Here is a 14,848-nt window from a genome sequence, read left to right as displayed (position 1 = left end):
GTTTGGCCACAGGTCCTTAGAGCTGGAAAATCAAATATCCCAGCTAAGACTTGACCAGCGTTCATGGCTGATGTCTGCCAGCCTCTTATTGAGCGCCCGGCGCCGACACGCAGCTCAGTGGATGCCCTGCCTGGCCAGCAGGCCGCACTGAGGGTCCGCAGCTGGACCTGAGCGCCTGTGGGGCTTGGCCAGGCCGGACAGAAGGGCAAGGGCCTTCTCCTGGAAACACTCCGCCGAGGCGGCCGCACACTCGTCCCATGACATCACGCTGCCTAAGAACGCATGAGGCCAAGGATTCTTGGAATGCCTGATTCACACTGGAACAAAAATAATACCTCGTATGTATAATGTGCCTTTGTTCCCCAAATGCTCTCCTGGCCTTGATAGTATTGTAATTTCTGACCAGCCTGGTGACCCAGGCAGGAATGCAGAGAAGGGGGGAACTCACCTAAGGGTACACCTTGAGTGGGGTTTTAGTATTCCCATTCTGCAGGTGGGAATACTGAGACACGAGGACTCAGCTGGATTGCCAAAGCTGCCCGGCACTGCAAGGCTGGTCAGGAGCCCTGCATTACCAGAGCTATTGGGAGGAGGACCTCAGAAATGCCTGAGCAGTTGAGTGAGACTTGGGGACCCCCCACTAATACCCCAAAGAAAGCCATTTCTCCATGGCTTTCTGTGCTGCCCCAAGATGGAGGAAGGTGGCAGGAGCCTGCAGCTCCTCCTTCCCTTCCCCTAGGGTTCGGCAGTGAAGCCGGAGGGCCATCCTGAAAACCCCACCTCCCAGCCCTGCCCCACAGGCCCCAGCCACGGGAGCTAGCAGACTGGCGGGGAAAGGATAGTTCCCAGCACAGATGGAAAGCCAAGGGCCACACGTGGCTTCTGTGGTTTTCCCCAGACTCACTGGAGCCAAGGCTGGAAGCCGGATTTCCAAACCTCGACTTGGGGCTCTGTCCAGAGCCCTCCCAGGCTTTCCCCTTCCCCTCCCACGGGCCTCAGCTTCCCTGTTCCCAGTGGCCCCAGGCTCAGCCTTTGGCCCTTGCGTCTGCATATCTAGCCCTGCTTCCGCCACGCGCCACCAGCCCACAGTCCCTTCCCCCTCTGGCTTTGGCCAACGCCTGAGAGCCTCTGGATTTGGATTTGGATTTCAGTGGCTCAGCAGTGATGCCAGTGGCCCCAGGCCCTTCGGACCCTCTGACAGGCCTCAAAACCATGAGGCAAGAGAGCGTGGTGGTTGAGAGCACGCATTCTAAGGTCAAACTACCCAAATTTAAACCCACGCTCTACCTCTTGCAAGCTGTGTGGCCTTCAGCAAGTACTGGCCTTCTCTGTGCCTCATGACCTCTCTGTAACACGGGGTTGCCAACAGTCCCTCCCTGTTAGGGTGAGGAGAAATCCGTGCCTGGCACATGGTCCGTGCCTCGTATGTGTTAGCATGTTTTGCTTACTGTTGCGCCGTGTCCTTGTTATCTCCCTTCCAGTCCTGTCCTTCAGGGCCACTCTGGGCAGGGCTCAGTGTTCTGCCAGTGCCATCTTGAAATTCTCAGTGGTTTTTGAACAAGAGGCCCACATTGTCATTTTGCACTGGGTCCCACAAAGTATGAGGTCTGTCCCGCCTCCAGGACCAGGCTGTCACAGATCCCTGGGCTATTCTCTGCTTCCTTTCCTTTGGGACTCTTGTCCCTGATTGTCACCAGATAACCTGTTTCTATAATTAATGGATTCGTGTTTGTCTCTCCAAATGGATCCTAAGCTCCATGAGGGCATTGCCCTATGTCAGGGTCATCGCTGTGTCCCCAGGGCCTGGACATTGTGGGGCTCACTGGAGGCATGGATGAAGGTCCAGCTCCCAGCCAGACCCCGAGGGAGGTAGAGAGAATGTTCTGCCCCATCAGAAGGAAGTGGATGCAATTAAGGCCATACAAGAAGAATGCATGAGGCATAGACTGGGAAGTCAGGCTGTAATCACATCAGGAGTCTGAAGGCGGGGGAAGGGGCCTCCAGGGAGCTGGGGAAGGCTGCTGGGCAGATCTGGGCCTTGGAGCCCAGATGGGATTAGGAGAGGTAGTGAGACACTCCTGAGGGACAGCTGAACAGCTTTTGTCACCCACAGCCCCAGCTCCCCTCAGAGTGTTCCAGGAGCTCTGTGATCTTGAGCAAGCCCATTGACACCTCCAATTAACCTCCAGGCAGAGCAGAATCTCACATGCTTCATTAATGAAGCAATAAATGAAGCAGTCTTCCCTCTCATCATCCGTTTGCTCATGCATTCTATAATTGGAAAAGTCTCTTCTCTGCCTTCAGGGGGCAGAGGTACCAGTCAGACCCTCTCATTTCCATTCCAGAGCATCCCTTTGGCCAGGTAAACATCTGGTTTCCAAAGCTTTCGATTCATGCAGTGGAATACCTTTGCCTTGACTGGCAGTCTTGAATTACTTTCTTCCCAACTCTGAGCATGAGAGTCCCAGAGCCTGCTGGAGTAGAAGAACCTGGAGCTTGTCCAAGGCAGCAGGCGTGTTCTGGAAGCACGCTGGCTCTCTCCTTGAGAACCATCAGGGGCACCCACTGTGGGGAGCAGGCCAGGCACTCAGAAAGCCAGCCAACAGTGTGCTGCCGTCACCGCTGTGATGTTGATGGGGTTCCCGGGGGGTCCGGTTGTCGGAGCTGTGGTGGTGCCTCAGTTCTCCAGAGAGCAGTAAGACCCTAGACAAGTAACTACAAAATCCAGTCATAGAGCGTTTCAGGCAGCGCCTTAGCACAGAAACACAGATTGGAGCTCCTGCCCAGGCTTCGTCACCAACTCCTTGGGCAACCCAAGGGGAAAAGGCAACCTCTCCGAACCGTGGCTTAGTCATCTGTGAGACTGTCGTGCTCTCACTCCATAATCCTCACAGCCACCCCTGAGCTGGGGGCCGACACAACTGGGAACAGATGCAGAGCCATACACCTGAAGTGGCCGAGCCAGGCTCTGGGCTGGTTGCAGTCTCCCAGACAGGCCTGCTGAGGGGTGTCTTGTGGAACAGACCCAGTGGATTTCCATTACCTCATCCGGCCCCGAGCGCACAGTAGGTGCTCAGTTAACATAGGCCGCCATGATTCTGGTCCCTTTGTTAAGCCAATGGCGTGATTCCCTCCGTTGGCTCCCTGAACCCTACACTCTCCCTTGTGAAGCATCCCAGTCTTTCTGCAGACGGGGGCAGGCATGTGTGTGTGTGTGTGTGTGTGTGTGTGTGTGTGTGTGTGTGTGTGGCCGTGACCCTCGTTCCCAGGCCCCGCATGCCTGCGCTAAGCTAAGCGGCCCCAGAGCTGCGAGGAGCCCTGCGCCTGCGCAGTCCGGCTCTCGCATGGCCCCCGCGGCTGGGTGCGGAAGGTAGGACCCCGTGCAGGGCGTGTGTAGGTGGGCAGGAATAGAGGCGCCTAAGCTAGTAATAAGCAGTCATCACTTTTCCTGAAGGCAAGAAATATGAGTCCGTGCATAGTTTTAAAACCACTTGCCCTAGGAATTTTGCTTTCAGAAATTTTTAAGCAGACCTACAAATTATGTGGTAAAGTGTCCGACATTGAGAGAACCATAATAAGTCAGTGGCCCTCGGAATATCTAGTTGGGAACAATTATGAAATAAAAAATGAACAGAGAGACGTTTGTCTGCATTTGGACTGCTGTTAGAATCATTTTTTAAAACAAAATCTGAAATTATTCTCCCTACACCCACCTCCCAAAATGCAGCTGTGGTGTGGGGAACTTTTTCCTTTTTTTTTTTTTTTTTTAATAAAAGAGCACAGTCTTAGAGTGAAACAAGACATCTGATTTCAGAACCCAAAGAAGGAAGAATAAACTAAATGAGTGATGGAAAAAGCATACTGACAATGTCCGTTCTCCCCACCCCCAAAAAAAGCATTTCCCTAACAGCAGGTGTTGCCAATGGCACAAATGGAATATTAATCCTATCTCCTGAGCCATTCCTCTCCCCTCAACCACCACCACCAGAGAAGACTTCCCCAGAGAGATTAGAGCATAATGAGTAGACGAGGAGATGGATTTTTGCCCTTTTTTTGCTCACGAGGCTGCAAAACTGCATGTCTGCTATGTTTCCAAAACCTGGACCCCCACGTCCATGTATCTGAGACCAAGGGCTTCCTTGGCTGGCCACAGGGAGCAAAAGGATCTCATCTGCAGCCAGGCCCAACCTAAACCCACAGGTTTCGTGGTGAGCAGCCAGCTGGCCCCTCTCGGGAGGTATGGACGAAACCCAGGGCCAACAAACGCAGGGGAGAGAGAGGAGCTGGTTTTGGCCAGCTCGGCCAGCGACTACTGACAAATATTTGTGAATGGCCAGAGCAGGGAAGCCTGGGTCTCCATTGCTGGGACCGAGGCCCGGCCCCCAGTCTGCTCCAGTAGCTAGGGCTCTCTCAGCCATTTCCCACGCTCAGGCCGTGGACCTCGTGTGGCCATGACTGCAATAGATCTCAGTGGTAACTTGGCCCTTCTCTCCTGAATGTCTGGATCTGAGGGCAGAGGGGAGAGAGACTGGAGGTGAGCACTGGGTGCCGGGACTAGCTGACAGCCTGGGCACACTCCGGAGGGTGTGTGGGACTTCACCTCACCGAGCCTCAGTTGACTTATCTATAAAGTGGGAAGAAAACTTCTTGACCAGCCTGCACACAGAGACCAGTCCCAAGCAATCAGTGGCCCTAAGAACTAATCAGAGCTTTGAATAAGAAGGAGGAAAAGGGAAAGAAAAAGGCTTCATGCCCGCTGCCTCCAATGGTATCTGGCTCTTCTGTGCCCCCCCGCCCAAGGGCCCACCCAGCCAGTATCATTGGCCGTCCAGCCCCCTATCAGCCCTCTTCTTTTTGACTCCATTGTCTTGCCTGCCCAGGTAGGAGGGGGCCCATAAGGGTGGACTCCCAGGCCTCCCCTCCTGCCTACAGACAGCACTCCTTGGGTGCAAAGGAGCTGCCACCCAGGCAGAATGGGTCTGAGAACACCCAATAAATGCCCAGCAACCTGGACATCCCTGGTCATTGCTGGATGGACAGAACTGGCTGGCTCCAAGGTCTTGCAAACTAGGATGACTTGGAGTTCCAGGCCCCCCAAAATTTCCAGCAAGAACAGCAGAATGTCTGCAAGACCTAGCTGCTTTCTTTCTGAGCCCTTGACCACCAGCCATGTCAAAATTACCTCCTTCCTCCTCCAGGTGGAGAGAAGTTTTGTTTTGTTTTGTTTTGTTTTGTGGGGGAAGGAGGGAGGATGTTGGGCAGAGACAGGGAAATCCCTGATATGGCAAGTGGGAAGCCAGACAGTTTCAAGACAAATGCAGGGAAGGACTTGGTCAACCATCGTTTGGGGGCATTCCTTGGGCCATAGCTGCATTCACCACAAATTTTCTAAATAAGGATGGGAAAAGTCGTGAGAATCAAGCGTTATCTGCCAGGGAATTTCCAAGGTTCTTCTCTGGCCTTAAAAATTACTCATACTCCAAGAACAAAGAGAGTGGAAGGAGAGAGGGCAAATTACTTGAAAGTCACTGAAAAATAAAAGCAGGGAGAATTCGCAAAATGTCACAGGCGTGTGGCACCCTGAGGAGTGGGAGGGCCATGGAATTCCTCCAGCTCCCAGGTCCTGGAGGCTGGTCTGTGCCTCTCAGGTGAGGGCCACCAGCTTCCAAGCCGACCTGTGGCTCAGGCATCTGGGTTTAGGTCTGGGCAGTCCGAAGGCCAGTTGGTGATCCTGGAAAGAAGCTGAGCCAGTGACTTACTTTGCAGAGGGGCCCAGCCCTTGCCTGGGGGCCTGTGCCCATGAGCCCTGCCCCTCGGTGGATGCAAAAGGACCGTCTTCCAGAACCTAAAGCATTGGTGCCTCGCTGACCCCTGTTTCTAGAATGAGTCCACTGGGGAATAAAACTGAGAGTTGTAGGCATGCTGGCAGAGGTGAGGGGTGTGAGACGGAGGGGCTGCCTCTTCCACCCGAGGATCAGGGCAGCACGGTTCTTTGCACCAGGGATGTGCTTCAGACCCAGTGAGATTGAACCTGGACATCAAGGATGGAAAATACCACGCAGGCCTCATGAGAAGGGCCCAGGGAACACCCAGGCAGCCAGACGCCATGCCATGTACCAGGCTTCCATAGATGTTTCTATAATGACTCTTAAATTATTAAAATAAATTCAGACAACTAGAAACCCTGAACATTCTATATAAAAACAAACATAAGAGGACTCTGAAAGGTTGGAGAGAAGGCAGACCGGCTGGGGACCATGGTGCCCAAGGAATGATAGAGTAGTAACTTGCTCGATTTCTTCCTGGCCTCACAGATCCCAGACTTAGAGCCAAACAAGTCGGCAACCCAGAAACACCAGTAGGCACAGGCAGACCAAGAAGCCCCAACAAAAACCTGCCCTCTCTAGCCAGAGGACCAGGAAAGGGGCAGCCTCGCAAGGCAGAAAACTCTTGGTTGGTAACACTCAACTCTAGAAAAACCCCCAGAAAAAAAAACAGGCTCCGCCCTGACTCACACAAGCAAAGGCCAAGGAAAGAGCCAAGAGTTGACACTCACCGGGCTGTGAGGAGGCTCCCAAATGCTCCACCAGGGTGGTGTCAGAAAGGCTGAGTGAGGACTTGGGACTCGTCCCCGCCCCGTGGGGCATGGAGCACCCCTCTCTCTGTGTCAGTGGGGAATAACAGTGTGTACCCTTCTCCTAGCCAGGGAGGCATCAGTGTGGGGAGCCAGAACTCCCACCCCTGCTCAGCAGTAAAGAGGACCTCCCTTGGGGTGTCAGAGAAGGCCCAGTAGGGAACCCGACCTCTACTCCCCGCTTGGCAGTAACAAGTCCCAGCAGCCCTTTCCACTAGTGGAGCAAAGTCAGAGGAAGCCCACTAAAACCGCTCTAGGACTCTGACCTTAACAAAGTCCAGACTCACATAACGTAATACCCAAGATGTCCAAGTTTCAACCGAAAATCTCCTAGTCGTACTGAAACCCAGAAAGATCTCAACTGAATGAGAAAATACACTAGATGCCAAGACCAAGATGACAGAAACGTTAGAATTATCTAACAAAAGATTTTCAAGCAGCCAGCATAAAAATGCTTCAAAGGACAATTAGGAACATACTTGAAACAAATGAAAAATTAGGTCTTGGCAAAGAAACAGAAGCCATGATAAAGACCCAAATGAAACTTCATAAATTAAAAACTCAATGCATGGCCTCCACAGCAGAACGTAGGGACAAGGGAAAGATCCGGTGTACTGGAAGATAGAATAGAAATGACCCAGTCTGAGCCACACAGAGAGAATAGGCTGGGGGAGAAAAAAAAAAAAAAAAAAAGGCGAAGGAGCTTCTGGGACCTGGGAGTCCACAATATCATATCTAACATGCGTGTTCTCAGAATCCATGTGGTCGAGGAGGGGGATTACTGAAAACAGCTTGTGTGTTGGTGGTGGGAATGTAAAATGGTACAGCCTCTCTGGAAGAGTTCAACAATTTGGGGGTTTTTGTTTGTTTGTTTGTTTGTTTGTTTTAACTAAATGAGCAACTACTCTGGGGCACCTGAGTGGCTCGGTCGGTTAAACACCGGACTCTGGTTCAATCTCAGGCTTGTGAGATGGAGCCCCATGTGGGGCTCTGCGCTGGGCTTGGAGCCTGCTGGGGATTCTCTCGCTCCCTCTTCCTCTGCCCCTCCCCCCTCTAAAAAAAAAGAGAAAAAGGAAAAGGCATTCATGTTCATTTAGAAAACACAAAAAAGAAAAGAAGAATCCTCATCCCATCCCCCAGAGATAACCACTGTTAGCATTTTGGTGTCTGCTTCCAGATTTTTCTAGGCACATAAATATCTGCCTTAAAAAATAGCACCATGCTACACATTCTACAACATGTGCTTTCTTCCATCAACCAGAGTCAAGTCTTACACCATATTCTTTTTTTTTTTTTTTAAGATTTTATTTATTTATTTGAGAGGGAGAGAATGAGAGACAGAGAGCACGAGAGGGAAGAGGGCAGAGGGAGAAGCAGACCCCCTGCCGAGCAGGGAGCCCGACGTGGGACTCGATCCCGGGACTCCAGGATCATGACCTGAGCCGAAGGCAGTCGCTTAACCAACTGAGCCACCCAGGCGCCCCGTCTTACACCATGTTCTTAATGTTCCACATTCAGTTTCTCACTGTTACACACTGCCGTGATGAACATCCTTGTACCTACATCCCTACGCAGGGCTTTTGATTATTTTCTTTGGATAAACTGCCACAAGTGGAATTACAAGGTCCAGTGGTTTACATGTTCTAGAGGCTCTTGTAACAAATCTTCAAATTTCCCTCCAGAAACATACTAATTTCTACTTCTAATATACAATGTTTTTAGTTACCATTTGTGTGGAAACAAAAGACTACACACCTGTCTCCCACTTAACAACTTTAAGTCCCCCTTGAAAACCCTGCTAGTAGGGAAAACTTTTCAATGAAAAAAAAATTGTTTTCATTTATTTTAATGGGAAAGTGACATGTTTAGCCTCAACCTAAGATGCCTCCAAATTTTCACAGATACAAAATTATCAAGTGAACATTGAAACTGACTTTATATAAGTAATAGTTTCAAAGTCAATAAATACCTTTTTTGTTCATAAAATGCAATGCAATGCAATGAAGGTCTGTTCTACCCACCGGAGAGATGGGTCACAGACGAGGGTGTAAGCGTCATTCTTTAGAAGGTAAAGTCTTCTTTCTGCGAACTTCCTTCACCAACTTTGCAACTTTTGAGGGGCTCTTGGTCATCTTGTTCTCCATCTGCACTTCATATAAAGTCATGCTGTGGAAAATACTGTGAGGTTGGACACGAAAGGTTTTCCAGAGATGGAAGCAGCCTTTGTGGACAAGACCGGAGGGTCCCCAGGATGCCCCTCCCATGCCCTCGCTTGCCTTCAGTCCACAAATCAAAACGTTTGGGGTTCATCCCATGTGCACACCTCAAGTGTTCCATGTGATATTCTCTGCCTTAGAAATAGCGTGTCCAGTAAATCGGTGGGTCACATGTCACTCTCGTATTAGTTAGCTCAGACTCCCATAACAAAATACCAAAGACAGGGTGGCTCAACAACAGAAATTGAGCTTCTGAGACTTCTAGAGGCTGGAAGTCCGAGGTTAAGGTGTCTGCAGGATTAGCCTCTTCTGGGGCGTCTCCCCTCGCAGATGGCTGTCTTGCCATCTCACACGGTCTTTCTTCTGTGTGCCTGCATCCCTGGTGTCTCTCTGTGTCTAGATTTCCTCTTGTCATAAGGATACCAGTCAGATTGGATTGGGGCCCACCCTAATGGCCTAACGGATTAACTTAATCCCCTCGTTAAGGGCCCTCTCTTCAAATACAGTCACATTCTGAGGTAGTAGGGATTGGGGCTTCCACATGTGAAATGTGGGGCTGAGGGACACATAATTCAGCCCGTAACAACTTCTCATTGCATATTTTGTTAGTGGGCTTGGGGATAGAAATGTCAATCTACCAAAAAAAACAAAAACAAAAACAAAGGTTGTTTAACAAATGCTGTAACTTTACAAGAGCCATTATGGTAAAAATCCATGAATGGGATAGTTGTTCCGAGACGCAGGTCTGTGTGTTTGTCTTTGCGGGAACGTGCATGGAATATGTTTGGAAGCTTCCCAAAATGGTAGCAGTTGCTTCAAGAGGACCCGCTGGGTGGCTATGGTCGTCAGGAGGATTCACTGTCTCCTCCAGCGCCTCCTTTGAATTTGGTTCCCCACACATATGCTGATGTGTATTCTAATAAGGGAATAAAATAATACCTGAACTCAAGGACTGACCTAAACCCTCGGGAATACAGGGACCTGTCTGTGTCCTGCTCTGCAGTATCCGCAGGCCCTGTCATGGAGCCTGGCCCAGAGGAGGTGTTCAGGAAGCATGAATGACTGAATGAATGAATGAACAACTCAGTGAATTGCTGTCCTGGTGTTTGGCACAGGGACCCTGAGCAGCCCTCCCGGTGACCCTCTGTGTCTTGCCCCTTTGGTTTGCAGACGGCAGCAGAGACCTCCAGGAGGAAACAAGCCCCAACAGCATGGTGACCACCAGCCGGGCAGTGCCAAACACAACAGGGACCACCAGAAATCCTACCCGGGGGGCTCAGTGCCGCACCCCTCAGGGAGGCCCACCCATCACGGCTACAGCCAGAACCGGCGCTGGCACAACAACATGAAGCACCCCCCAGGCGACAAGGGGGAGGCAGGCACCCACCGCAATGCCAAAGAGACCGTGACCATGGAGAGCGCCAAACTTGAGGACGCCCTGGGGGACACGGGGCACAGCGGCCTCGAGCCCCCCCGCAGCCCTGATGCCCCAGCCCCCGTGGCTTCTGAGAGGCTGCCCCCACAGCAGCCGGGGGGTCCAGAGGCTGAGACAAAGCGTAAAGACAGTATTATTCCCGAGCGCATCGGGGAGCGGCCCAAAATTACCCTGCTCCAGTCTTCCAAAGACAGGCTGCGGCGAAGGCTGAAAGAAAAGGTACCGGTAATTGAATTTTTGTTGTTCTCTTGCACCAGGGAGGACAGCGCGAGGTAGGCACTTTGGTAGGTGGGCACGAGTTTGAGGGGGCCGCCACTGCCTTAGGGACCCCTGGCCGCCAGAGGGCTGGCTCGTGGCCAGCTCTGCATGAACCCCTCCAGCACATTTCAGCTCCTCGCCTTCTGGTCCCCCAAGAGGCCCACGGGGGCACCGGGCACCAGCCCCCAGCCTGAGAGGGAAGGGGAGGAAGGGGCACGTGGCCAAGGGGGGTGGGAAGGGAATGGGGAAAGCCTGGTTCTTCCCTCCAGCCTTCTCTGTGGTCAGACACTGCCCTGATAGTGCTAAAGGGCATTTGGGGGGAACTCAGAGCTGATACGATGAGAAGGACTGATGCTTCTCCCCCAGGTAAGTGCTGGCCAGCTGCGGTCCCCACCAGAGTCGAGAGCAAAGGTGAGTTGGGCAGAGTGTGAGCAGGCCTCAGCTTGGCCATTCTCCTCCTTCATCAGCAGCCAGGGAAGGGTCTAAGGGACAAAATTTAAGGAGGCCTCCCTTCCTCCCCCCTGCCAGCATCCCACAGGTCCCAACCCTGCATTGGCACAGCCCTGAGAGTAGGGCCTTCTTAAATGTTGCCCCCTGCCTCCCGCCCCAAGCCTCTCTGTCTTCACTTTACCCTTGGCCCTGGCTTCCAGAGGCTGGCTCGCTGATTCAGGAGGACATATCCCTGAGCCTCTAGCGAAGGGTTGGGGCTATGTCACTGGCAGCCTCAGGTCTACTGTGCTCACCCTAGGCCCCCTTCCTGCCAGAGATGCAGGAGAAGTCGCCTTGCGAAGGAGCTGTTCCTGAGAAAGGCCGATTTGCCCCCAGCCCTCCCCAGAGTCCTCCTTCTGGGGCTTCTGCAGAGCTCGAAGCTGTGGGCTTCTCCCCAGCCTCTCTCGACCGCCTACTCTCCTCCACCTTTTGCCTAAGAAACCAGGTCTAGGGGGCGCCTGGGTGGCTCAGTTGGTTAAGCAGCTGCCTTCAGCTCAGGTCATGATCCCAGGGTTCTGGGATGGAACCCCGCATTGGGCTCCCTGCTCAGTGGAGAGCCTGCTTCTCCCTCTCCCTCTATCTGCCACCCTGCCTACTTGTGCTCTCTCTCTGTCAAATAAATAAATAAAATCTTTAAAAAAAAGAAGAAGCCAGGTCCAGGTCCACACTCAGGCAGGACGAGGCAGGTCAGACCTCTTCCCAAGCCAGCGCTTGAAGCTGAGATGCTGTTCCTGGCATCCTTTGTGGCCCTGAGTTCCCACCCACCACTCCCCAGGGGGCAAGCAGCTGTGAGGTCCAGGAGGAAAGCACCGTTCATTTCCCTGCTTCTCAAAGGTGGGAGCCTGGAAGTGGTTCCCAGCTGGTGACCAGTATGTCTTCTCCTGGAGACCTTCCAAGACATATTCCTACAGCCTGGCCGGGGTGGGGGGGTTATTCATTATATTCCCTCCAGTTCTACTAAATGTAGCTGCAGTGTCCTAGAGTGGAAACAACATGGGCTTGAGAGTCCAGCAGACCAGCTGATGTTCACTCTGCCTTTGACTGGCTAGGTGACCTTGGGCAAGTCACCTAGCCTCTCTGAGTCCCAGTTGACTCATCTGTACCCACCTTGCAGACAGACCGTGAAGATTAAATGTCATAACATGCATAAAGACCCCTGTGGGTGGTGGTTATTTTATGTACAGACCACTCTTCTGCCCTGGGGCCCAGATAGTTGGGCAGTGGGGTGGGCAAGGAGGGGCTAGAATAAGGGTAGATCCATAGCGCCTATACATGGGTTTCAAGGATTCCCCTTAGATGAGGCCCCCTGGATTCCTAAACCAGGAGGACATTGGCATAGGCAGTAACAGGCCTCAGGAGAAACGATACATCATCTAACCTCCTCGTCTTACTGGTGAGTAAACTGAGGCCCAGAGAGTGAAACCACTGCCAGTAGCCAAATAGCCAGAGGCAGACAGCAGGCTCCAGGACCCTGGTCTGTGCCTCCCAGCCTAGAGCTCTTCTTGTTGAGAACAGAAGGGCAAGCGTGGGACCTCGCTTTATGTCCCTGACCGTGCCCTTCACCCCAATCTTACATCCCAGCAGTTAGGGTGATCACATGCTTGGCCATCAATCCATTGCTTTTGCATAAATACTTTTGAGACTGTCAGATGCCATTTTCTTCCTTCACCAGCCCGGGGCCTGATCCACCTGCAGTGAAACTTCTTAAGGGTGTTGAGTTTGTTGTTTGAAACTTCCTTCCAGGAAGTGCCAATCGATTTAGTGGCACATGGCAGGATTCCTTGGTAGATAGCATTTGTTATAGAAGGCCAGCACAATCTCCTCCATAGGACACAAAACCAGGGCCATATTTACCCAGAGAACACAATCGTCCTTGGGCTGTAGGAACCAAGAGTCTGGTAGACAAGGTAGCCATTCCATGGGCGTCCTTAACCAAGGTGGTAGGCATTTTGGATACCTCCCTCCTTCCTGCAAAAAAATATTTTGTTTGTTATCTAATTTCATCTTTTACAAGCCCCATTAAGTTATTTCCAGCTTGAGACATTTTATAGGCAGGTAGACAGACACAGCCAATATATATGGGAGTCCTGGGTAAGAGTTAGAGCTTGCAAGAAGGGTCAGCCCCAGATGTCACAGGAGCCAAGAAAAAGGTCAGCAGAGGACCCTGGGGCCCGAGGGTCCTTGGTGGAGGTCAGTATTCCCAGAGGGGCCAGACCTCAGGTTCAAGAAGGTAGGGCTGAATCCTTTCTGGGGGCGGCAGCCCTCCCTCCCCTGGTCACCCCCAGCGTTATCCTCTGCTCCACTCAGGCGCGACTCGGTTTGTCTCCCACACCCCCAGGACGAAGTGGCAGTGGAGACCACCAACCCTCAGCAGAATAAGATGGACAAGTTGATTGAGATCCTGAACAGCATGAGGAACAACAGCAGCGACGTGGATGCCAAACTCACCACCTTCATGGAGGAGGCCCAGAACTCGACCAACTCCGAGGAGATGCTGGGAGAGATCGTCCGGACCATCTACCAGAAGGCCGTGTCTGACCGCAGCTTCGCCTTCACGGCCGCCAAGCTCTGCGACAAGATGGCACTCTTCATGGTGGAGGGGACCAAGTTCCGGAGCCTGCTTCTCAACATGCTTCAGGTAAGCGGACACCGGCAGCTGCGGGCCCCCCGCCCCCGTCCCCACCGCGCCGCGCCCGCCCCTGGGTTATTACTAGAGAGAAGGCTGCTGATTCTGACCACTGTTGAACTTTTCCCAAGTTCCACCCATGCCCGATTAATTACAGAAAATAAAAAGGCACCCGAGGGGCGAGGGATGTGTGTCTGGATTTGCGTGTGTTTGTGTGAGTCTCCATGGTTACAACGGACCAATATACTTGCATAAGTGCTTCATGTTGCATCAGCCTTTCTTTCCCTCTTTCTACTTCCATGATAAGAGCGCTGACGCTCGGTCTTAACCCGTCTCTGTGCTTTGACCTCTCTGCGTCCGAGTGGACTCGAACTTGGTGTGGACTTCTCTTTTCCTCCTCCTCTTCCTCCTGCCCCGGACCACCCCCCGCCCCCAGCCCCTGGAGGTGGTGTAGCCAGTGCTTAGGTTTGGTCTGGCTGCCCATACACTGGGCTTCCTGAGACCACCTTTAAGGCAGAGGGGAAGCATGGAGATCCAAGACCGTCTTGTTCCTCGGTACCTTCCCACTCAAAATCCCTCCTGAGAGCGTAATCTCGATCCTTTTCATCTCTTCCTCCGTGGGTGCCAGCGCTCAGTGCTGGTTTTATCAGTGTCAGAGGGTAGTGGGCACGGGAGTGGGCGCACAGACTAAGACTGTTCCATCTCGTGAGCTGGAGGCCAGCACCTGCTCTTCTGTCATGGCTGCGGTAGCAGGGGGACTGGCGGCGTCAGGGAGAGGTAGCAGGTGGGACGGCATGGCCACCACGCCTGGGGACCCTTCGCTGCAGAAAAGTCGTCTCTATTCTGACTTTGTACCTTAGACTCCTTGAGATGTGAGCTGAGTTTCCAGTCCAGGTGAGGTAAGACAGGAGCCTGGACGTTCTGAACGCAGAGTTCCAGAACGGGAGGAGAACCCCTGCAGGTCTGCCTGAACGAGGGGGAGCACAGGAGAGGTTATCCAAACCCCGGCACTTCTGAGAGGCCCAGGGGCTCTATCCATAATTACACCCGGACACCAGGCGTAAACCAAGGCATGTGGTCACGCCGGTCTTAACCAGCTGGTTGAAAGTCTGCCGTCTCTTCCCCCCAAAACAGGGAGGAGGGAGCCCCCTGTGTGTGCTGCCCGCAGGGCTCCATCCGTGCTGTCCTCC

General features: G+C 52.7%; 1 protein-coding gene across 1 annotated transcript in view; it reads left to right on the top strand.

Annotated features, from left to right (window-relative positions):
• Window positions 1-14,848, top strand: part of CTIF (cap binding complex dependent translation initiation factor) — a 214,991-nt gene that overhangs the window by 112,653 nt on the left and 87,490 nt on the right. Inside the window, exons 7-8 of the mRNA XM_021686347.2 lie at window positions 10,021-10,510; window positions 13,371-13,670. Of these exons, the coding sequence (XP_021542022.1) occupies window positions 10,021-10,510; window positions 13,371-13,670 (790 nt within the window). The remainder of the gene's footprint in view (window positions 1-10,020; window positions 10,511-13,370; window positions 13,671-14,848) is intronic.

Source organism: Neomonachus schauinslandi, chromosome 14 (assembly GCF_002201575.2).
Source record: "Neomonachus schauinslandi chromosome 14, ASM220157v2, whole genome shotgun sequence".
NCBI classification, from domain to species: Eukaryota; Metazoa; Chordata; class Mammalia; order Carnivora; family Phocidae; genus Neomonachus; species Neomonachus schauinslandi.
The sequence above is the reverse complement of the archived record's forward strand: the minus strand, read 5'-3'. Positions and strand labels throughout refer to the sequence as shown.